At 35.1% G+C, this 26,037-nt stretch overlaps 1 protein-coding gene across 9 annotated transcripts in view; it reads right to left on the reverse strand.

Moving 5' to 3' along the window:
• The window catches only part of LOC113038994 (semaphorin-4D-like), a 56,306-nt gene extending 33,443 nt beyond the window's left edge, over positions 1 to 22,863 (reverse strand). For 5 of the 9 annotated variants that reach the window (XR_003274840.1, XM_026196840.1, XM_026196839.1 and 2 more), the window contains exons 1-2: positions 22,732 to 22,863; positions 11,010 to 11,093 (exon numbers count right to left, since the gene is read on the reverse strand). Coding sequence is in view for 6 of the 9 variants with exons in the window: in XM_026196840.1 (XP_026052625.1) it covers positions 11,010 to 11,047 (38 nt within the window). In the remaining 3 variants the exon portion in view is untranslated. Of the gene's footprint in view, positions 1 to 11,009; positions 11,094 to 13,683; positions 13,971 to 15,348; positions 15,636 to 22,590; positions 22,606 to 22,731 lie in introns of those variants that run through there. The other 4 variants (XM_026196835.1, XM_026196836.1, XM_026196834.1 and 1 more) reach the window with 4 other exon arrangements.
• Between the last annotated feature and the right edge of the window lie 3,174 nt (positions 22,864 to 26,037).

The following is a 26,037-nucleotide window of genomic DNA, read 5'->3' on the forward strand; positions in this document are numbered from 1 at the left end:
AATATTATAATAATAATAATCATCAGCAGCAATAAATGGACAATTCAATTTATTCCCAATAGAGACTGATCGATAACCGGTTTTACAGATATTTACACTAAACAATTTAGTATTAATATAATTATACCATAAAATACTATAACTAATTACAATTAACAATAATAATGATAATTACTATTATTATTATTATTATTATTATTATTATTATATGTATTTAAATTGTATTAATATTATAAAATATTTTCTTATTTTTCACTTCAGTCACTTAAATTATCTTATTACTATTTTTTCATATTTCATATGGCACCCTGTGAAGCACATTGAGTAGCATTTTGTGTATAAAAGGTGCTATACAAATAAAATTATTATAAAAAATATTATTGTTGTTGTCGTACGTATAAATTATGATTATTGTTATTATTATTATTATTATTATTATTCATTACTGTTATTATTATTATTATTTAAAAACTTTTCCACTACATTTTGCAGTTCTACAAACAAAAGTAAATATCATTAAAACCGATTATCGGTCAATCTTTATTGGGAATAGGCTCAATTGTCTATATTTACTTCTGATGTGTGGTAAGTTTCCTTCTCCATGCGCTTTTAGTAACCAGATAAACCACCACAGACATAGACTAGTCTTTAACAAACTTCTATGTGCTTCAAAAATCAAACTAACAAGCAGAAAACCAACAAGTTGCTCCTATGTTCTTGATTAGTTCTGGTTCTGGTTAATATCAACAAAATCGTTACCCTTTGCAGAAGAAACAATCAGCAACACACTTTAATGTAGGTCAAAGAGAAAGCGTTCAAGCGTCGTTAACAGGACTGAGTCGAGGGGTGAATAAACCAGCCAGAGACAATCACAGCAAGTCATGCGGACGTAATGCCAGCGCACACAAACACACAGGCCCCTTCCCAATTACCCATTATGCTGCATGCTAACTTCTTCCTGATGTCAGTCTAAATTTGATTCAGCGCTCCATTTGAGTGATGCATCCTTACAAACGTCTGTCTGTTTGGTCTGAGAAGAGTCGCATATATCAGCATTAACCTCAGATGGATCAATGGGTCAGTAGAGGAACACAACTACCTGAGAAACTTGTTTTCGGAAAATGTGGTTTAGATATGAGTGTTGATATTTAGGTGTAATGAACTCAGACCTCATTAGCAGAGCATCAGAGCTACTAAAAAGGTACTTCTTCCAACAAGGTGCAGTATAATGCAAAAAAAATTTACATCATGGTTTATATACCGTCATAATGAAGTCATCAAAAACACTTTCCTAGTATGTGGCATGTAGGACTGACAAATTTAGTTTCTAGTAAATTTGTTTGTTTCGGTTTTTTTCACACACACAAAAAAGTTTCAAATAATCAATTCACTTGAAAGGTTTTAAAATTTTTGTAACAAGTGAATCTTCAGTTAAATACTACTGTTTATCATTATATCAATTGAGATATATCAAAGGGATGTTTGTCATTAATCACTTGCCCCTATCTAGCTCCAAACCTGTAAAAGCTTTGTTCGTCTTCGGAACACAATTGAAGATATTTTGGATAAAACCGGGAGACTTGTAACTGTCCCATAGACTGCCAAGCAAGTTACACAGTCAAGGTCCAGAAATTATCAAAAGCATTGTCACAATAGTCCATCTGCCAACAGTGGTTCAAGCGCAACATTATGAAGCGACAACTTTTTGTATGCGAATAAAACTAAAATAACGCCTTTATTCAACAATTCCTTTGTCTCCTCTGTGTCTCTCCACATCACTCAAACAGCTTATCCACAACAATGCGTTGTTTCTGTTTGTATTTATACTTTGATATGAAAGAAAACAGAGCATCCTTGTGGCACGGCTGACACAGAAAAGCATAGGAAATTTGAGAAATGTAGAGAGACAGCCTTCACTGTGCCTTCGCTGTTGCTGGATTTAGTCAATGAAACAAATTACAAGCTTTTAAAACAGCTGTGCCCTCTTTGCAAGTATTTAAATATCTACTTAAAAAAACATTTTGTCAATAGCTTTTATCTAGCCATGTCAATTGCATTGTTATAATGTGTTTTGATGTTTTGTGGTTTCTTATTTGATTTATTTTAGCTGTATTGTACAGCACTTTGGATCCACCAGTAGTTGCGCGAAAGTGCTTTATAAATAGAAAGAAAGATAATAGTAACAATTCAAATTATAACGACTTGAAACAATTAAATCCATTAAAATTGGATGTCTCCAAACTTCTCCTGTCCAATCATCCTACTACTTGTCCACTTGATCCAATCCTGGCTCGGGTAAGCCCACTGCTCAAGAAACCATCTCTAAATCTTGCACTTCTTGAAAACTACAGACTACAGAAAATCCCTTCTTCCATTCATTGCAAAGACACTTGAGCGAGCTGTGTTCAACCAGCTTTCTATGTTCCTTGTACAGAACAACCTCCTGGACAGCAACCGATCTGGCTTCAAAAGTGGCCACTCAACTGAGACTGCTCTGCTCTCAGTTACTGAAGCCCTGCCACTAGCAAGAGCAGCTTCAAAATCCTCTGTACTCATCTTACTGGACCTGTCTGCTGCTTTTGACACCATTAATTACCAGATTCTCCTGTCCACCCTCAGAAAGATGGGCATCTCTGGAACAGCACTCCTGTGGGTTAAGTCCTACCTCTCTGACAGATCCTTCAGTGTGTCTTGGAGGGGTGATGTTTCTAAGTCACACCACCTTGCTACTGGGGTTCCTCAAGGCTCAGTACTTGGACCACTTCTCTTCTCCATCTAAATGACATCATTAGGATCTGTCATTCAGAAGCATGGCTTTTCTTATCACTGCTACGCTGATGACACCCAACTCTACTTCTCATTCCAGCCAGATGACCCGACGGTAGCTGCTCGCATTTCAGCCTGTCTGAGCGACATTTCTAGCTGGATGAATGACCATCACCTTCAGCTTAACCTTACAAAGACTGAACTACTGGTGATTCCAGCTAACTCATTGCTTCATCACAACTTCTCTATACAGCTGGGTTCATCAACCATTACTCCTTCGAGGACAGCCAGAAACCTAGGAGTTGTGATGGATCTTCAGTTAAGCTTCACAGACCACATTGCTACAATGACCCGGTCCTGCAGGTTTTCCTTACACAACATTAGGAAGATTAGACCCTTCCTGTCAGAGCAAGCAACCCAGCTTCTTGTCCAAGCTCTTGTTCTCTCCAGACTAGACTATTGTAATGCTCTCCTGGCGGGCCTTTGTGCATGTACTGTCAAGCCTCTGCAAATGATCCAGAATGCAGCAGCTAGGGGTTGTCTTCAATGAGCCAAAAAAAAGCTCACGTTACTCCTCTCCTCATCAGGTTACACTGGCTATGGTGGAATGACCTACCAAACTCAATTCGTACAGCTGAGTCTTTACTCATTTTCAAGAAACATCCAAAGACTCATTTTTTCTGCTTCTGTTGTTCTCATTTGTAAGTTGCTTTGGATAAAAGTGTCTGCTAAATGATTAAATGTAAATGTAAAATCCAACTTTTTTAAAAAATATTTCTACATCTGCTTTTTATGAATGACATTCAGAGCGTCCTTCTTCTGGTGTTTCTCGTCCCGCTGTGGCAGGTGTCGGGACTTCCTGTCAGATCACTGACAACGGACTAAAACTGATGAGCTACGAGTCAAAGGTCACGTTTCTTTATATCGAGAGGAAATGGTCGAGCACCGCGTCACACAACATCCTGCAATAGAGCCGTCATTCACGCTTAAACAGAGCCGGAGGAAGTGAAGATGTCACGGGCCGCCCTCTTCATAATGGAGGAGTGCTATTATTCAACACGGAGACGACTATTTGATTGTTAGCGAGCAGATCGGAAAACAAAAGTGTGTGATTGATGAGAAGATGACTGTGGCAATGCAAAACAAGAGCATGATATTGTTATATTAGTTGATATTGTTAACTCTTAGAGGAGAGAGAGAGGAGTTATTAATCAACTTGAGTTTCCTCGTCCATGAAAAAAAAGACTGAACAGTTTGGTCATGTTCTCACCCTCATTTGAAGACCTCCTTCGGTTTGAAGTTAATATTTCTGCTAAAAAACTTCCATCCAGCATAAATCTCAAAGTTTCCACTTGATTTAATTCACAGCATTCTAATATTTCTTGTCCACTGACATCAAACCTGGTCATTATCATGCCATAAACAATTTCAGGGATATAGTTGAGGGTAGAGTTGCACAATTACTCAAAAGCAAACCAAATTACCAAATGGCTTGGTGTGTTTATTACATTTGCAGCAAAAAATATATATATATAAATCAAATTTTCCATCAAGCATTTTCCACAAATCAAAACTTGATGGTTCAACATTTAAAAATGTATTGTAATTTTACAGCTGTACTACAATTATAATGATTATATGGTTATTTAATAATCAATATTTTACAGTGAAATATTGAAATATGAATTAATTTAAAAAATATATTTAATTTTCTTATTTCTTACTTTCTTACTTTTCATAAGCTTCATTTTGCATTTTATTATAATTATTTATTTAATGCACTTTAGAATTATAATCATTATATTGTTATTAATTATTATATTTTACAGTGCATTATTACCATGTGAATTTCTTATTTAATAAAAAAAAATATATAATTGTTTTCCAATGTTTTTATTACTATTTTTCTGTATTTTTCATATACCAGCCTGAAAAACACTTTGAGCTACATTTTACTGTACTACACAAATTAAATTATTTTAAACATAATAATTATATTGAATATTATTATTATTAAATCACAAGCTAAAGGCTAAATTGTGCAGCCCTACAAACAAGAACAACCAACTGTTTTTTGGCGCAGATTTCAGTGAGCAACTTAAATTTCACTCTGCTTCTCACATAAAGTGATCATGTGACACTGAGGCAAGTCATGCAAACTACTCTTTTCGGTCATTTTTAAAGCTAAACGTCAGCCAAAGTCCCCATTAATTTTCATTACGCGGATAAAAGCAGCATGAACGATCTGTCTAAAGCATCCTTTTGTTGTTCCACAGAGGAAGGAGTGATTCAACAAAGCAACAAATTACATTTATTATTTCCCTCTCGAGCAACTCCAGATTTCCTTTAGACTTCAGAAAACAATTGATATCTCCAAATTATTCAGTCTGACATCGCAGCTGCTTCCCGTTTGATTGGACTGAATCAGAGATGTTACGGCTCAAAGGAGCTTGACCTTTGACCTACGCCTAAATCAAGGTCACATGATCTTGAAATGAAGCTCTCAAAAAACCTTTTGCTCCAAAAAAACCAACCATATTTCCAGAAAACAAAAACACTTTTAAGCTTTTAATTTGCAGCTGCAGGGCTACAGTGTGAAGGGGATTACAAGGGTTTGTCCTGAGAGTGATGGGATTTCTGTTTACCGTGAACAAGAAGCCAAAACTGGATTTACAGACAGAAATACACATAAAAAAACCATATGATCCATCACAAAACAACACGTTCAAACAGCACTGAGTCTACAAAGAGAAGACCATCTGAACTCATCAACCCTTGACCTCTTACCATGATTTTGTATAGTAAACAACTAGTATTTGTAGAAATATCAGCAGTTAATTCTCTTCTGGAAAACACTGAAGAATCATGATCTTTGAGCACAAAGGCTTGTAATGACTAAATCATTGTAATTTTAAATATTTATGTTATCTTCAAGATATTCTATTTTTTGAGATATTTGTTTATTTGTGACACTAGTTTTTCATTTAATCTTGCATTCAATTAATAATGATTCATTTTTTACAGAGTACGAGAATGAGATGCTCCCTTTCATTGGTTCATTTTTTCCCACAATGTGATTACATTTTATTCATGACATATTTATTCATTTACATTTTTATTAATTTAATCTTTTTATCCTCCTTTGTTTACAATTTACATTCAATAACTGAACTGTCTTAAACTAAAAAGAAAATGACTGTCCTCTCAATAAATCTCTGTCAATATTGACTCAGAAACGAGAGAGAGAGAGAGAGAGAGAGAGAGAGAGAGAGAGAGAGAGAGAGAGACAGACATTCAGACAGACATGAATCTCAAGTAGTTTTGTGTAGAGCGTCTTTGTTTCAGATCCGATGACAGCGAGCATCTCTCATTCTCGTACTCTGTGTTTTCTTCACGTCTTTTTAGCAGCACATTTATCATTCCTCCACACAGACAACTGTGCTGATAAAAACCCACGAGTGCAGGCGATACAAAGGACGGCTGGATCGGGGGCCTCAAATCAGATGCCCGCGCCAGTTGCTAGGTTACCTTTGATCTTTTTCAACAACTCCTCAACAAGTTTGAAGCTTTCAGAAGTATCTGAGGAAAGAATGATCAAACTTGACATCTCAACTCTTTTCATTGTAAAGTTTTTAAAATAATACCACATTTAAGAAATAATATAATAATAAATACGGTTAAATATTATTTTAGTTCTTAAAAATACTCAATAATAATGCCAATAATATGATAATGAATAATATTACTAATAATTAATATTAATACGATATTGTTAAGTTTTTTAATATTAATATTTGTTAATACTATTCTATGAATACACAGATGCTGGTCATATAATTAGAATATCATCAAAAAGTTGATTTATTTCACTAATTCCATAAAACAAGTGAAACTTGTATATTATATTCATTCATTACACACAGACTGATATATTTAAAATGTCTATTTCTTTTAATTTTGATGATTATAACTGACAAATAAGGAAAATCCCAAATTCAGGATCTCAGAAAATTAGAATATTGTGAAAAGGTTCAATACTGACGACACCTGGTGCCACACTCTAATCAGTTAATTACCTCAAAACACCTGAAATGCCTTTAAATGATCTCTCAGTCTAGTTCTGTAGGATACACAATCATGGGCAAGACTGCTGACTAGACAGTTGTCCAAAAGACGACCATTGACACCTTACACAAGGAAGCCAAGACACAAAAGATCATTGCAAAAGAGGCTGGCTGTTCACAGAGCTCTGTGTCCAAGCACATTAATAGAGAGGAGAAGGGAAGGAAAAGATGTGGTAGAAACAAGTGTACAAGCAATAGAGATAACTGCACCCTGGAGAGGATTGTGAAACAAAACCCATTCAAAAATTCACAAAGAGTGAATATTCAAAATATTAACCCCTTTGAGTGCAAACATCGCTGACGGCCCCAGTTTATTATTGTTTCACTTTCACAGCACATTAAACATCACTGTCTTACTTCATCTGAACAAACTGTGCATCAATGGAAAGTTTAAAGACTCAAGCTTCGATATTTGACCAATATTTTGATAAAACATTGTTGCAGTGACAGATATTTAGTGATTTATGTCAGGAGTGCAAAATAATAAATCCGTATTATGCCACATTTTGAATAGAAATTCACCACTCACTCATATTCAGTCACGTCAAGAGCGGTTTATTTGTGTTCACATAGACTCACTGAACAGCGTCAATAAGGATTTACAGACCAAAGATGCATATCTGCGGAGATATATGGATATATTTACTGATGTTTACTTCATATTTCTTCAGACAGAATCGTCATTTCTATTCATTTTCCACGGATTTACGCGATCAGATGATAAACAGCCTCTCCCAGCGATCTGTGTGTGCGTGCAGTAGTCACAGCTTGTGCGGTGTGTGACTCAGACTCTGATTGGGTCTTTCAAACGTCAATCTGAGAGTGTAATATCTGGACACCGCCCCATCGTGTCACATGCTTCCTGCACACTTCCTGGTAGTTATCTGGCCAAAACAACACTGAAACACCTCTGTACACACAAAATATCCGAATAATAAACCCGCGATTACGATAGTAAAGCTTGGTATGAGAATTTCTTGAGATCTGGGGCGTTTTTATAAAAAAAATCGAAAATGTACATCGGAAATGCTAACTTGTGCAGCGATGAAAAAGGCTACAAATAACATATTTTTACAACAGTAAACGACCAAATTCCACCCCTGATCGCTAAAGGAAGTTATTATAAACACTCGATCGGGGTTTAAAGTGAGTTTTGAGTAAAAGTGTATTAATAATTTCATAAATTGTCAGATGTAGCTTGATGCTAACGTTAGCACCAATGCTTCTAATAGCAGGTGCTTTTCTTCTTCATAATGCATTTTTGTCTCAATAATTCACGTAAGGTCGTAAGAAAATGTTTTGTTGTATTTTTATAGTAAGACTTTTGATAAATAAGGGCTAAATGCAAAGAGAGACTGAAGTGAGATCGCTGCTTTGTTAAGCCTGAAAAACCACAATCAAGGCTAATAAAGGTGGAATAAAAACAAAAGAATAATGATAAAAGAATAATGCGGATAATGTGTCATACTTGGCGGAGGTGTGAAAGAACCTCTTGGTGAGAACAATACAATCATGATTCGGGCAGTTTTCAACAGTGAAACATACACAAAGAGCACAGGAGAGTTTACATGTGAGATCTTACAGAGATGACAAGGGCCATAAATCAATCTGATGAGCCTTCTCTAAAAACACACATGACATTGCCTTAGAAAATATTTCATAAAATTCACAGTTTTACAGATTAGATTATGAAATTTTTTATGAAGTCTTGGAAGACTTGTGGCCTTAGCTACACTGTGTTTTCAAACTCATTTCCTACATCAACATTTTTTTTAAATACATTTAAAACATATGTTTTTAATATTTTTATTTTTGTTTTTATGTTTGAGCTTATATATCTCTATTATCATAACAGTCTGAGTGATTCTGATTCCTGAACAGTAAACTTTAAAGTGTCAGCTTTGTGAATAAAGGTTGGTTATGTATCTAGTGAGAAAGAATCATGAGCAGAAACCTTTTTATTTTGGGTATGTAATTTCGGTCTCCATGCCAAAAAAGGGGGGTTACTAGTAAGGGGTTAATAAATAAAATTAATACAGTATCTCACTAATACTAATACAACACTGGAATTTACCCCAGATGTAATCCAATAAGATTAATTATAAATAATATTATTCAATAATAAGACAATGATAATGTACCATTTTAATGGAAGCTTTTGCTGTAAATTGAGAAATGAGATTGTGTTGTATTGTCAATATAGTTCACTGCATGTTGTACTTCATGCCTTTCAGTCACAAGTCATGACTACATACACAATATAGCATAATATACTGTACATAATTGAATACAAAATGCAATTCTCCCAACTATAGATCTAGTTTCTATGAGACAAATGCTCAAGATCTTTCATGCAATCTGAAACACCATCTCAAACAGACAGCAAGCTCTGATTCAGGACTGCTGACACTGTTAGAAAATAATGGCTATGAACTATTCGCTTGTTCATCTAAAAACCAGGGAAAATGCATTAAATGATGACAGTTTCAGCAATCCGTCTAAATTTCCAAGAGCTGATGCAACACTCTCCACAGAATGGAAGCGGTAGTCTGTGTACATGTGAGACGGCTGACAGCCTTCAATCACTAACAGAGACGTCAGCGTGACAGACAACTTCATTTGTGAAAGTCTGACATCAAGAGCCATTCTGCACTAGAGAGACACTAACATCAGCATGTTTGAGAAGCACTTTGCTCCAAATCAAATTGATGCATCACATTACTTGCATGGATATTAAATATTCATCAGTTTGCTTGATTATTTAAATCAGTCAAAGTTTTCCAATGCCTTTGCATAAAAAATAAATAAAATAAAAGCAACCCGCAGGACTATTAGAATTCTGCAGAGCATGAAGAAAAATCTTATGCCAATTCTATGCAGACGTTGACACTTGATCCATGATTTATCAGAAGAAAAACAATGCCATGATATGGCTTCATGCAATCAATCAAAGGCTACATTTTAATTAAATACATATATATGTTGCATGTTTCAGCGAAGTGCAGCATTGTGTTCATTTACACATGAGCAGCTCATGATAGTGGTTCAGCATCTTATTTTAAAGATTCAAAATTAATTTGCTCAACCCTGAAAAGCATGGCTTATTTCACTGGTTTTATCTGATAAAAAAAACATAAGCATATAAATATATATATATAATAATATATATAAACATTTTAAAACATGACTTGAAATGACCAAATTAACTTAAAAACTAACTTTGAACTAAAATTTAAATAAAACAGAAAAAAAAACATTTTACAAATTCACAATATTTGTTAAATATATATAGTTATATATATAGTATATATATATATATATATATATATATATATATATATAGTTTTTACAAAACTCACAATAAAACTATCATCATAAAAAAATTAAATGGCTAAAAGTATGGTAAGTTTTTTAATATTTTGGCTTTAAATATTTTTTTTTATTTTCTATGCAGATGTAACTGCCCCCCCCCCCCAAACACAAATTATTCTATAATTATTAATTAAATATAACTATTTAACTAAACAGTTGAAAATTCCTGTGTGCAAAAAATGAAAATAAAAATGTAAATGAAAAATTCTGCATCCCAGAATATTTAAATATTATTAAATGAATAATAAATATTTTTCCAATACCACTTGCACTCCATTATGAATTGTGGTTCCAAAACATTTCAGAATGCACCAATGCTTGCATAGAGAGCATTTCAGCCCATAGACTACAGTGCATTGTCAAAAAGGCTCTATTTGTGTGTCAAACTCTTTCAAAATATCCTCATCTAACCAACATCTTCTGAAGACAGTCATATTTTCCATTCCTTATTGTCTTCTAACTGGCAAAGGCAAGCAGGAAAGAAAGAGAAAAAGGGAAATAAAGAACGAAAACAGGAATTTAGGCCAAACAGAAAAACAAGTGAGCAGCCAACAAGCATTAAGCGTCAGAAAACTTGACTCTGCCAAGAGAATAGACCCTTTATATGCCAACACTTTCCATGCATTAGCCTGAAGAAGTAAACATGCATCCCTGCTAACCTGATGATAGTGACTGAGATCATACAGGAGAAACAGCAGGACGACAGAGGACGCATTCAACATACAGATGCTGAAAACATCTACTCACTTGAACGCCATGGCATCGAGGGACGAATACCGATTCATTAAGAGTCTTTCTGGGGTTCACGTCTCAGGCAGCTGAAGATCGGATCTGTGGAGAGGACACAAGGACTTTCACGTTAGGAGGGGGATATATATGTACTTGTACACACTAAGGCTCAGAATACAATCCTAACATCCTGATACTGCACAGTATGCATGTCACACCGCATGCTATTGCACATAAAACAGTTTGCAACTCTTTCAAACAGTAGCATGTCATGTCTAGTTATCTTAGAAACACGGTTATTTTGTTATTTAAATGGCATTTGGGTCTCAATTTTTGGCAGGCTGATCAGATAATGAGTCTTCTGGTTATTTCTGGTTAATTCATCTCATTTGAAACAGAAGGTCAAGTTCAGTGCACTGCATTGTAGAAAACTAGATCTATAGTCTGAGTGTATTTCATCCACTTTAAATGATTCAGTGCATCAACATTCAGAGTGATTCAGTTGGCTTTGCTAACTCATTTGGCTCTACAGGTTCAAATCTGAATCCTAAAGAGTGATTCAACCCGACTCAAGAAAGCAATTAAATATGACTCACATGAGAAATTAAACCCGAATCCCAAAGCGTGACTCAACATGACTCCCAAAGGGCAATTCAACCCTACTACCAAAGAGTAGTTCAATCCAAATCCCAAACAGCGATCCAAATCAGATTATCAGGAGTGAATCAAACTTACTCCCAAAGAGCAATTCAACTGGACTTAGGTACAAGAGAAAAACTAGCACGACTCCCAAAGAGTGACCAGCTCACAAGAACGATTCAAACTGGTTTAACCAGACACAGACAAAGAACGACAAAGAACAAATCAAATCCAAGTCTCGATTCTGCAAGTCGTCCATGAGCGATTCAAATCTGACTTAATTCAACTCGCATCAACACAGCCAACTATTAAAACTATATGGCTTAAATATTGCCAGTGAAAAGTAACATTGTGTTCATCAATACTAACCTACTTTTATTAAATATAATAGCCTTTATACTAAAAAGCAGTAACACTGAGAAATCTAGTTAAACAGATCCTTGTGTATACCAATATTTACAAGTACAAAGCTATTTCTAGCAATAACAATCAACATTGTATCATGGTAGATATTGTGATTATCATGGTAAATTTGAAATAGAATAGATTTAGAACTGTTATGAGTTCCCCAGCTGTTCTTCTAACAAAAGGCGCTCGGAGCGAGCGACACCGAGCCGATACACACAACCACGACTGATTCGCTCTCAATTAGCCTCAGCTGGAGAACAGAGGGGCTTCCGCCAGCTTGGAGGGGGATTCCGTCGCCATGGTGACAGCGGAACCCCGGAGAACGAATAGAACACGTTCAGGAATCCAGAGAGAACAGGAGAATCTGATCTCATTAGCGACAGGAATATTAAACACATTCACCAACACAACGGCACAAGCACTTCATTAGTGAAATATAGATTAATAGACACCTTCAATGCAAAGAAACAGAACAGAATTTTTTTTTTTTATAAATCAGTGGTGCTAAAAAGGGAGCGGTATCTTACAAGGCTTATATGCGTTTTTTCCACCTTATATCATTATATTGGAACAGATATGAGCGCAACAGGATGATTTGACAAAAACAGATTAAAACTACAGCATGCTGTCAGCTTCATTAATTATTCAGTATATCAACATCAAGCCAATGAAATGGACCAATCACACCAGGCACAGGAAGAAACTAGATCAGTACACTAACATTTAAAAGGTCTCTTCATTTATTTGATTAAAAATAGAGTATAAAGAATTGAAATTATTATTACTATTTAAATAACTATTTTCTATGTGAATATATTTTTAAATCTAAATGAATACTGTGAATTTTCAGCAACATTACTTTTAAATTCTTCAGTGTCACATGATCCCTCTCAAGAAACATTTCTGATTACTGATTTTTTGGAAACTGTGATGCATTTTATTTTTCAGGATTCTTGAATGAGTAGAAAGTTCAAAAGAGCAGTTTATATTTGAAATAGACATCTTCTGTCATATTATAAATGTCTTTAATGTCACTTTAGATCAATTTAATGCATCCTTGCTGAAAATAAAATATTGATTTCTTTAAATGAATAAAAAGTAGTGCATATATTCTGAAGATCGTTTGTGTGATTTTATTACCCTACATATGAAAAATCTGAAGTCTGATCACTTAGTGAAGTAACAGATACCACTAATTAAAAAGCCACTAATTAATTGCATCACTTTGTCTAATTGGTTTTTAATCGGTTCTTGGCGGCTCTAGAGGACACATCTCAGTGTTTTGATGTGGTTTTGTCTCTAGATCGCCTCGAGGCTCGAGTCTGAGACATCGCTGAAGTCCTCTGGGAGACAAACGTATAGCAGGCGTCTGGCCCACTTCTCCTCATTAGGGTTTATGCCTGTCTGCACTCAGAAACCAACAACACAACCACACATGATGCTACATATCACGTCATAAATCACATCAAGTCATGGTTTAACATACAGGTACAAAGAATAACCATCAGGGGTTAATTGAGACATTTTGACATTTATGCATAGCGGCATTAAAGCTCATTTGCATGTGTCAAACAAACATCTCTGCTTTGAACCACTGGATTGGAAACAATCCTGGATTTCCATACAGACGCAGAGTCCTCCTCACCTCAGAGGAATGGCAGCTAATTACCCAAACGTTCATTGATCCCTGCAGGGCTCTCCCAGAATGCAACGAGCCTCTAAATGTTAAATGCTTCTTTTTCCTTCAATACACTGCTCCAGGAATGAGGATACGCTCGGAATGGAACATTCACAACACGCAAACGTTCCAGTTCTGTGGGTTTCCACAATATGGCCGACGACCCAATTGTTATATTTCCAAAAGTTTCCAATGAGGGTATGAAATTCCTCAACCCTTCCAAGAACCTGAGGTGCTTCAACTGGGATATAAATCTGCAAGCAGACAGAAAACACAAACCATAATCAAATTCTCCCAATACATCCCATATGAATCACAAAAGTATTCATTTACCAGGCGCCATTATATTATCCACGTCTAAAACTTGAGTTTAAATTCCATTGGGAAAAGGTTGCAACCAAGGTTTCTTCAAAAAGGCAATTTGCAAACACTTATGTGCATAAACTCCATCTAAAAAAAACATTTATAAAACATTTAACCTCCTTAAAGTAACATTTTAGGAGTTAATGAGAATATTATTTTGATTTTATCCATCCATTTGATTGCATCTTGAATGCTTGCCCATGAAATTATTATTGCGGTTTGCCACAATAAGAATGACTATTAGATGAGCAGTGGTTTGATTCCTCAAATCAAAGGTTTTGTTAAGGGTTTTCCATAACCACAGTGCAAATGCATGCTGCATCTACGCTCCTTGTGCACTTTGACCCTCACACCCAAACTATTAACTGAAGGGAGAAAACACTGATTACACTGGAGGTTTACATAGCTGAAGGAAACATAAGGACATGTGCTGCAGCCGCAATAAACTACATCCTACTAAGTCTGACAGGAGGATTTCACAGACAATAAAAGACTGGATCTTCATATTTTCTGGTGTTTTTTTGTGCAAGTGCTTGCTTTTCAGTTACTAAGGTCCTTGATTTGAAGAATCATGCATGTGTGTAGGATATGCACGTAAATATAATAAGCTTGACATATATACAGCAATGCTTGACACGCTAAAAATCTAATCAAAGACAGTCAAATAATCAACAGAATCTGTAAAATGTGAAAGTTCTCAACTGATCTATTGTCTGTATGTTATTTAAATTAGCAACATGCATCCAATTAGAGCCCCAAAAAACACGAATTATTACTTAAACTGACCAAGTGTCTTAAAAAAACAACCAACAGAACCTATTAAATGTGGAACTAATCTATTGCTTGTTATTGAAATATGCGAAATGCATCCAAAAACATTATTATATTAAATTAAATTTAATGTTAGTATTAAAACTCATCAAATGCCTTCAATCTTTCAACAAAATCTATCAAATGTGCAGGTCTGCAATTAATCTACTATGTTCAATTTGCATCCAATAACATCCCCAAAAAACATTATTTAAACTCACCAAATGCCTTAAAAGAAATAACTAAAATAGCCCCCAAATTTGCAAGTTATCAGCAAATCTACTGCTTAAGTAATTAAAATGTGAAATATGCATCCAAAAACATCCAAGAAACACTACTTAAACTCACCAAATAACCAATCCAATTCAAACATCCAATTCATCTACTGTCTATATATGTTCAATTCACAATATTCATGCAATAACACCTCCCAAAACAAAAGGCATTACAGAAACTCACCAAGTGCTGGTAAAGACGCTCTGAAGCTCACAGAAGACGACCACAAAAGCACAAAGATGCAAGAAACCAAGCAAGAATCTGGTCTCTGCTGGTCTCATACATGTCTGTTTGCATCCAGACGTGTGTATAATTTAGAGTAAACCTGCAATTTACTGTGTCATAAAGGTTGATGGTTGTGTCTAGCTGTGGAGATCTGAACTGCAGAAAGACATTCACACCTCCTCCATCCCCTCTCGTTCTCTCCTCTCTCTCTCTCTCTGGGAAGAGCATGTGCCAAACGTCACAGTCGTGCAGAAACGCCTCTCAAATCAAGACGGTTTAACCTCAACGTTCACTCTCAGTCAAAGCAACAATTAAATATGAATGTCAGATAATAATATGCTCACACACACCGTTTGAAGCCTCTGTGACAGGTGCAAAACAATAACGGCAGATCAGCTGGTGCGCTTGCATGCATGCACGTGTGTGTGTGTGTGTGTGTGCATGGTCGTGCACACTTGAGACGGCTGACAGCAGAATATAATCAATGCACATGCAGCACAGAGGGGGCTGGGTCAGTGTTTGCTGTGTTTCTATAGTTTGCAGGGTCATGGTGTATCCTCCGTGCACAGAGACGGACCGGTCGGCTCTCTAACCAGGGCTGGGCAGAGTTCTGGTTTCAAGCTGATCCACTCTTATCGCATTTCTATCCTAAATTTAACCACTACACAAGGGACGACAACACAGACTCCTGAACAGAACGCAAAACTTGAGTTGATCTCACAACCTGCTCTGTGTGGATCTAGCAATTAAATAGAGTCAGAAAAAAAGAAGAGCTAAATCAGATTAGCAGAGCGTGGTGTTTTGATTAGATATGCACAATATTATTACCAAACTATTTAATTACTTATAAGAGTATACTCATTTTCTATGCTGAGTTATAGAAGATAATGTTAGAATTATCTTTTAATTCAAGCAATAAAAGTTTTTTTATGCCTTTATTTGGAAAAGGACAGTGCAGAGAGGGAAGCGGGATCGGCAAAGTCATTTTATTTGAATGTGATACTTCCATTTCTTTGTAATTTCTATAATGACATGCCTAGATTTAATAAAATTGAGACTTTTTAATATACAACAAAACATGTGTTTGTCAAAGAATGTCAAAGAATGACAAACAGTCTTTGCACAAAAAAAGTGCATCTAAAAATGTCTCATCTATTCGCCAATCATTTATCAAACTTTATTTGCCTGTCTTTCCTCATACCTGCTGGCTCGGTCTGAATTATTAACTTCTCTCTCTGAAACTGCTTTTCTGGAAGAACGGATACAGACTGTAAATCTCTTTTGATTTTAAAGGGAAGTGTACAAGTGAAATGACATCAGGTCTGCAATAAAACAAGCCCTCAGATGTCAGACTTTTGATGGAGGAGTTTAACGCTGCAAATCTGTGACAGTTTAATAAAGTGACATTGGATTGGGAAGCTTTGAGTTGTGAATGTGAGACTATGACTAGTCTACAACAAACTCTTCAAATGCAGATATTTCAAAAGAGCAACGCTTTGGAAAACATTTTGGTTAACAATGTTGCACTCAACATTTTAGAATGCTGAATGATGTTACAATGTAACACTTAAAATGACAGTGGACTGTGTAACTGGTCCCATGTGTCTTTCTGTTAACAACATCACACACACAGTTTAACCGTTTGTTACCCCCCTAACTGACATAGTCACAGGATTCTCATAAAACACAAGCAAAGATACAGATCCTGACAGTTTTCAATCATATGATGGAAAACAGGACGTTTTTGTTCAGTAATTGCTAGCAAGTAATTCAAGAAACGGAAACTACATTGAATTAAATATTACATTTTGAAGTAGAAAAGCCAGAAATAGAAAAAGATTCCAATAACCATTATTTACAATTTTATAATTATTATTTTCAAGTTATAATCAAAGTCTTCTGAAGCCAAACAAGTATAATTACATTATTAAAAAACACATTTAAGGTGCTGACTGCTCTTTCATCTACAGATGTGTGTGTATCTAGGAGAAAGCAAAAGGAATCTAGGAATCTACTTACAACAGAACAGCAATGCATTTTATGGATGACTGTTTCGTGAACCTAGGAGAGGAGGTCATTCTGACTTTGCTACAACAATCTGGTGCTTCTGGATCAGCTACTGGAAGTAGGTTTCATTATTAGTTTTAGCATTTGCTATTGACTGTCCAAATGCGGAGTTTTGTGTGTCACGGTTGTGTGTGTGTGTGTGTGTGAGAGACAGACAGTCACACAGTGGAGTCAGCGGTCTTAATCGTCTGTGGCTTGTGTTCTGCAAACACATACGAGCTTCATCACTGTGTCTGTCACACCACTCTGTTCTTCTTTCGGGTTTGAACTGATGGTAAAACATAACAAAGGACATTATTAACTGTCTTTACATTTATTTTGAAAGAAGCTGCTCGCAATTATGAAAAGGGTTTTATATTTCCAACGAGTGCTTGCGGTGGCCAATCACTATGCACTGGGTCAGTTAGCCAATCAGAGCAGACTGCGGCTGTCAGAAGGAGGGACTTTGTAGAATGAGCCATTTTAGAGAGGCGGGGCATGGATGACCTATAATAATGTACAGTATTCGAAAAATAATGTGTTTTTGAACATTAAAGCATGTCAACATGATCTATTATAACAAATACACAAAATACAGCATCGTTTGACCCCTTTAAATGTGGGTTGTTGTTTATATCAGCTGTTTGGACTCTCATTCTGACGGCACCCATTCACTGCAGGTGATCCGTTGGTGAGCAAGTGATGCAATGCTACATTTCTCCAAATCTGATGAAGAAACAAACTCATCTACGTCTCGGATGGCCTGAGAGTAATGACATGTTTAGCAAATGTTAATTTTTGGGTGAACTATTCTTTTGAGAGTGCACAAAAACTAGAAGATATTTCCCTGGAAGCTCTAAATGCAAACAGGGAATAATCAAAATCGTTTCCCAAGAAAGAATTTGCAGGTATTAGTCTGATCTGGTCAAAAACAACACTCGTGTCTGATAACACGTGGCACGCAAGAGAAATCAAGTCAACACGACACAATGAGCGCTTTGAGATGCTTCAAAACAGCCTGAATGTCCTTCCCATCCGCCAATAAATCGATTACCTCTGGAATGAGCCTGTTTCAGGAATCTGAACTCAAAAATGATTATCCCACACAAGCGTGAGTCTTATCCTGAGACTGCACACAACCTCATTACAAAAAAATTAAAAAAAAGTAGCAAACTGGGTGGTTTGTGTCAAATCGCTCTGGCTTTAACGAATGCATTCCACTACACTGACTGCAGATTCACACCTCTGACCCTCAGTTACCAGCAGTGTCTTCACGTGCCAAGAAATACACGGAAACTCAAGATAAGGGTCAGGGAAGAATAAGAGAAGAATGTGTGTGGGCCTACAAATGACAGAAGAGAAGGAGAAACATAACCAAAAGCATTAGAGAAACTCTACTGTACATGTATGTGACCATTTCACCATCACCAGATTAAAGCCCATTAAAGAAAACATTTGATTTCACAATTATTCAGATTTTCCTGTACTTCTGGTCAAATAAATGCTGCTTTGGTAAGTGTGCATACGGTAATATACAATATTTCCAGTACTAGCTGCAGATAATACAACAAACTTAACTATGTCATCTATATATAAACACACTTTTAGGAAAATTGTTATATGGCTATGCATATGGATGGCAACATAAATGTAAAAACAATGCAAAGCATTACTGACTGTTTGCCTAGTTTTAAAGTACTGTCAGTAGAGCTACCAATCAATGTGTCATTGCTTATTCGTTACTTGAAATAAAGCTGAAATAAAAGCTAAATAAGATAGAATGAAATAAATAAATACTACAATAGAAGTAAAACTAAAACAACACTGCTCCCAACAACAACTTTCAATACATTGCACAAAACTAATGATTGAGTTTGTAAAGCATAAAAACACACATGGGTCAGATTAGAGGGGTAATTATTCTCCAGAAAGCTAATAGAGTAAGGGAGTCCTCCTATCTGTCCTTATCCTTCTCTCTGCACTCCTCTGGGAGACGGAGGGATGCTGGCAGAGGGACACAAAGCACAACTTGTGTTTGGCTCCCAAATCTTGAGATGGGCCCTTTTGTGAAGTGCAGGAACATTAGACGCAGTGGACGGGACTTTTTCTGCATCCACAATGTGGATCAAATCAGGGTCAGACAGCGGTTAGGGCATTGATGTAGGGTTTGGGTCAGATTGCATTTCACTAGCGTGCAGAAAGCGGTCGAAACTAATGAGACAGCCCTGCTATCGCTTCAATTCAAGTCGAAAGATGGTCAATCGCTGCATTGATTGATTTAAAGCAAGATCATGCTTCATGCAAAAACATTGTTTTTGCATGCATTTGACAGTTTTACAAATTTGGCTTTTCATAAAGTGTTCTTTCAGACTAGTGGAAAAAAACATTTAAAATACACTGTTAAGAGTTTATTTTTGCACTTTATGTTTTGCATCTGTAGATTTCAATTTGAGTAGGCTATGAGTTTCAAGAGCTCCAGATTTTACAGGTTTATTTCTATCCATCTATATTCTATATAAGTTTTTTACTGAAGGGTTTGTTCATTAATCAATCTTTTATAAAACACTTTATTCCTTAAAAACAGCTGCTGACAGTATTTTCTGATTTGAGTGATAAAAAGAGAAATACAAAATCTTTGTAAAAACTATCCAATGTTCAGATTTCTATTATTAGATTTTTATTATCAAGCAATAAATATATACTGTACATATTACTGCATACGGAACTAGATAATGACTCAATTGCAGATTTAGACATAACATTTGAGAAAACTTGTAATACAAAAATTGTATGCAATTCTTTGTCTAATAAATCAACTGTGGAAGTATGGTGATACATAGTTTAAATATAATGATGAAACCGTCCCATCCCATTCATTTAAATTCATCATTGAATACAGCTTTGTCACTTTCAGGTGAACTATTCTTTTAATGCAAGTGAGTAAACAGGTCTGAATCTCGGTGGGTTTGCTCTGAAAGGCTGGTTGTGATTTTCGACGGGCCGCTGGGGTTCGTTCACAGGGATATTGGGTGTCTGTCTGACCCAGCTCCAGCTCATCTGGGTTACGTGATTCTGTCATATTGGACCATGAAGGCAGGTCATTGTTAGGCTGTGCATGGACATGAACGGTGTTTAGAAGAACATACGCTATATGACCCATTCAAAAGATCATTTCCTCATTTAAAATGTCCTGAGGGACTAATTTCACACCAATGAACCCATCAGGGGGCAGGCGAGTGGTGGCATCCGCTCTAATTATTACAACACATACTGAGATCAAGATTGTGTCCAGAATAAAATACTAGATTACTGCACAGCATTTTATTTAAAAATAAATAGTATGTTAAACAGCATACAAGCATTTCAAATAGTAGTATGCTACACTGCTGTCACATGACCTCATTACTTGCATATTTAACATTGCAGTCTATCAGATCATTCTGTCAAATAATCCAATCAGATACTGTAGATCATTAGGATTACATGAAAACAGGGAATACACATAATATGCATTTGTAAATTAATCAATGGAAAATGGTAAAACAGCAGGTTTATAATGAAGAATTTAGTTTTTCTATCCATCAATATTTTTTCTCTCACTAAAATATTTGACTATTTAAGATATTTAACTTACTAATAAATGATGACAAGTTTTACTCAACCAACATTTTTCTAACATACTTCACAATTAAATGATAAAATAATATTTGTAAATAATAATAATTACAAATATTTAATTATTAATACTAATAATAATAATTTTAATAATGTTGCAGTAAATGCATTTTTTTTTTTTTTTAGTTTTCAAAAAATCCTGTTAAGTTCTCGGAAATTTAACTGTAATAATAAATTTTAATACTACATAAAAAGGAATTCATCAGAAATATAAATGTCTATGACAATATAAATTAAGCCCAACAATGACTAGTGCTGATTATAATCAGAAACGGACTTGTATTAAATTACATGTCAATTTGTCTTTAACTTTTTTAATGTGATTATGCTAAACTTAAAAACTTGTTTGAGCAATATTGATTTTTTTAATTATTATTATTTTAAATAACATTATCATGTTTATTTTAAACAGATTCACAAAAACATTTCAGTTTTAACACAATTTAAAGCAAAACACCAAGCAGTCCTGATTTAAAGAGTAAATTCAGTCATTTCAGAGGCACTGGGGTCAAGAGGTCATGGACTCACAGACTTTTAATGGTAACCCTCTACTCACAGCCAACAATTTACGTCTGAGCCTATATTCTTCCACTTACAAGCCACTTTTACCTGCCTCTATTTTAGACAGCCTTCATGCACTTGCTCTGAGATACGAAATAATCGCTTGTGTATCTATAAACGGGTTTAGAAAAAAAACAGAGGAAGATTCATGCGGTTTAAACAACAGACAAAAACACATGAACTGTGTTGTAAAGTACTGCATTTCTGCATTTACAGCACTGTCATTTTCTATTTTAAACAACATTTTAAAACCATTGTACATGCAAGTATAAGCTATATTATTAATCGAGAGACTGCATGCAAGATTGCACTACTTATATTACTTAATGCATGTCACATTAACATTTAAATGGAACAACAAAGCAACAAAAACTTTAACCTACATTTTGATCATACTGTAGGTTCATGTCTATTTTGTCACCAAATACTTAAGCAATGCTTACATAGATTTGACCAAGTTTAAACAACCTGACTACTTCTCAAATATCACTCGCAGAAAATGCAAAAAGAAAAAAAAGCCTGTTCAAAAATGTGCTCTCATTTTGAACTAGAAGACTCTTTTGTTGTTCAGATGAAAAGTCTGGGATAATTTATGCGAGTTTGACTGCAGACCTCCACATGAACTTAAAATGCCAGATTCACGTAAAAAAAAGCACACACAACTAATCAAACAGTAGGTACGACCCAAGCAGGTTAACCTAGTTAACAGTGTTTGAATGAACTTATGCAAACAGTTCAAATGAAAGAGAAGACCGCAGAGTCGCTGTCAGCCAATGAGCGTTTGTACTTTAAACAAGCGAACGTTTCCCTTTTGTTCGGTTGTTTCTGAACCAAACATAAAGTAACACTGAATAAAGCAGAAACTAAACGCGTGGAGAGGAAAACTGACGTGTATTTTCTTGTAAAGAAGGAGTGAACCTGCTGTAACCGATCCAGCCGCAGAGGAACAAGTGCAGCTCAAAGTCCTCAAAGCTCTCGAGACCAGAGTCCATAGAAACCGGAGGAAAACAATCGTCTAACACCGAAAAAGCAGCGAATGAATCCCGTACAAAGACTCACCCAGGCGGCGTCAAGTGCTCCGCTCCTCCGCGCGCGCGGGTTAAACCTTTAAAGTTTAAAGAGTTTGTGAGAGCTGATGCGCGAGCTGTTTCTCCCTCTCAGCAATGTTGTGTGTGTGTGTGTGTGTGTGTGTGTGTGTGAGAGAGAGAGAGAGAGAGAGAGAGAGAACGAGCGAGCGAGCGCGAGCGCAAAAATGTAACGTCACGTGTGAGATGCTTACAAACGACACGATGTGTTTTATTTAAATTTTTTATTTAATACATAAATATATTTTTATTTTAGGATTTTATGTTATTGTTTTTTTTTTGAAAAAGAAAAACATTATTTTTATGAAAGTAACTAGAGATAACAATATGCATTAACATGCTATCCAACTCTACTTACAGTTGTTGGATGCAGTACATCAAGCGATTCATCTTAAAGAGACAGATATTCACAGGAAGTGCTCATAAATAATACCAAGTTTCAAGAATTGTTCAAATAAGTACAAGCTAGACAGAGAAATAATGAAGAAAATATAACAAGTTCTCTCAATGTAACATCAATCAATCATATGTTAGAGCAAAACAGGAATTATCTAAACATTATTTAATATTTAATTATCTATGTTATGTTTATGCAATTGTTAAATGTATATGTGATATAATATTAGCTTGCTTAGTTATTAGAATGATAAATCCTCATGAATGAATTAGTCTTTTTAAACAAATTGGTTAAGTGAATGATTCAATGATTCAGTTCCTAATGTCTTCCACTTGTTTGTTCATAAATAAATAAGGGTTTGTAAACAAACTGGTCAATGTCAATGTTTCAATGATTTGTTGCTAATGGCTGTCACCTGTTTCGTGCATAAATAATTAAGGGTTTTTGAACAAATTGTTTGAGTGAATGATCCAGTGACTCATGAATCAGAGTTGTTAAACAAATTGGTTGAAAAAACTAAAACTAAAAAACTTCAGCAGTACTCCTGACAGGATTTACTACATAATTATATATTGGTTCAAGTCATAGACCGAGCCACACAAACACAGTCTCTGTAATCAGCTGGAAAAACCTCCTTCACTGAAAATACGTCTTATCAAACTCGGATGTTTTATAAACACGTGTCAAAATGAATTATGAAGTGCCTCATTGTACACTTAAATGTTTATAAACTGCTGTCTTCGTATCATGTAAGTAATGAATGATGACAGATACACTTAACTTACAGATTTATCCTAATTACTTATTTGTATTTGGAAAATATACAATATAGAGAGAGAATAAATATGAGTTTACTAAGGATATAGAGTGAAATATGTAAAGTTATTGCCCCTGTACGGTCATTGTTTTTATGTAACCTGCATTTAAAAGCTAACCTGTGCTCATAGTGTTACATAACCTCTGTAAGTGAGGATCTGTGTTACACTGTAACTTAGATTTGTTTTATTCCTGCAGCTCTGAGGACAGAGGAGTGTCCGTGTTTCCCTTTATGGCCTCAACTTTTTTTTGCCTCGACTTTACAGTGGATATTTATAAGAAATAAAAAGAGAAAAATAAACATTTGTCTCTCCGCAAGCAAGCTTGAAGAAGGAATTGAAAGGCCCCTTGTCAAAAGGTCAAAGGTTATGTGCCATTTTCTGCCCATGGAGGAGTGTAGAGGACAGAGCAAGCGTTGTCTTCTTCCTCCACATTAACATGCAAAAGAAAGACGGACATTTTTTTTTAAATTTGCATTATTTTAAATTAATAAATAAATTACACACACACACACACACACACACACACACACACATGCTCATGCGATGCAATTCAAATGTGACCTTTTGAATATCTTACTGTTTCCCAGCAGTAAAACAATAATCCTTATCATAGTGCAAATGATTATGTAAATATTGTTTTTTGTGGTGCACGCAAGCACCCACATGACTTCCACATGCAGTTCTCTCTATTTTACATCATACAGCAGATAGTTGCGGTTCTGCTGATTGGTCAGCTCATATATTGTGAAGCAGCTACTGTGTATTTAATCTATTTAATATCCTTTCTCACATTTCCATTTCAGCTGCTCTTTTGAGTGGCCCAGGGTGAAACGGATCCACGGAGACGCAGAATTATCCTCAGACATGCCCAGAATCCAGATCATGCAGATCACAGCAACAATCAGGCCTCCAGAGTGAAGTTTGCCGGTCTGAACCCGATTTCAACAACTCTAAACCCTGGTTTAAACCACAAAACCATATCAGCCGTGTTATACACCTGTGACCATTATAAGCAACAGAATGGTTCATTAATATTAATAGTATTTTTTAAATAATTACATAAATAATACCTAATTGGTTTTTATGTTAAATTATTTGATAATAAATAAATAAAATATATGCATATTATTTATTTTATCCATATCTTATTTAATGTATGAATAGATTTTGAGCATTTTTATTATTATTCAATGTGATGATGTTGTGAGCTGTAATTATTAATGTAATAAAAATAATATAAGTTTTTATATTTAATATAATAATATAATGCATTATTATTATGCTAAATGGAGGATGTTGTGAGCAGTTTTTCAGCGAGAACAAATTAAAAGACAAATTTAGAGAATCTAGTTTCGGTGTAATATTCCTGCAGGACTATACTGTCCTTGAGTCAGTCAGACATGAACAGATTCAAACAATGCATGTCATTACAGGATTACACAGCACATGTCAACACAGTCCCGGTCCAACAAAAGTACAGGAGTCTAGTTCGTATAGCAACACTAACAAAATACGAGATGTTTAGAGCTCGTGCTCCATCTAGTGTCAAAGCATGGGACAGGGTCATCTATTATTTGTGTTTATCATATTCATTAGAAATTATTTTTTCTTTAGACATCTTTTAGACAAGTTTTTCTAGCTCTTTTTTTTTAGGTGTTATATATTACAATTATCATTAAGTATAAAATAATTATACAGATTTTATATATTAACACATATATAAAAATAGTTTTATTTTTTTAAATATCTTACACAAATTATAAGAGCTTTTCTAGCTATTTTCTAATGTGTTATATATTGCTATTATTATACAGAATAAATTTATAAAAAAAATCTTAATTTGTTTTATTACCACAAGATCATTTTATTGTAGCCTACTCATATTCACCACTAGAGGTCACAATATAACAAATTTTGTCAAAGGATTGACTGATTCGTTTTAAGTACTTCACATTACTTATTTGGATCAACATGTGTTATTATTTTATGTGGTCTAGAATATCAGCTCAGGTAAAGTTAATTTAAAATGTAAACTGAAATAACAAAGCAGACAATTTTTAGAGTC

This window comes from Carassius auratus, chromosome 21 (genome assembly GCF_003368295.1).
Source record: "Carassius auratus strain Wakin chromosome 21, ASM336829v1, whole genome shotgun sequence".
Classification (NCBI taxonomy): Eukaryota; Metazoa; Chordata; class Actinopteri; order Cypriniformes; family Cyprinidae; genus Carassius; species Carassius auratus.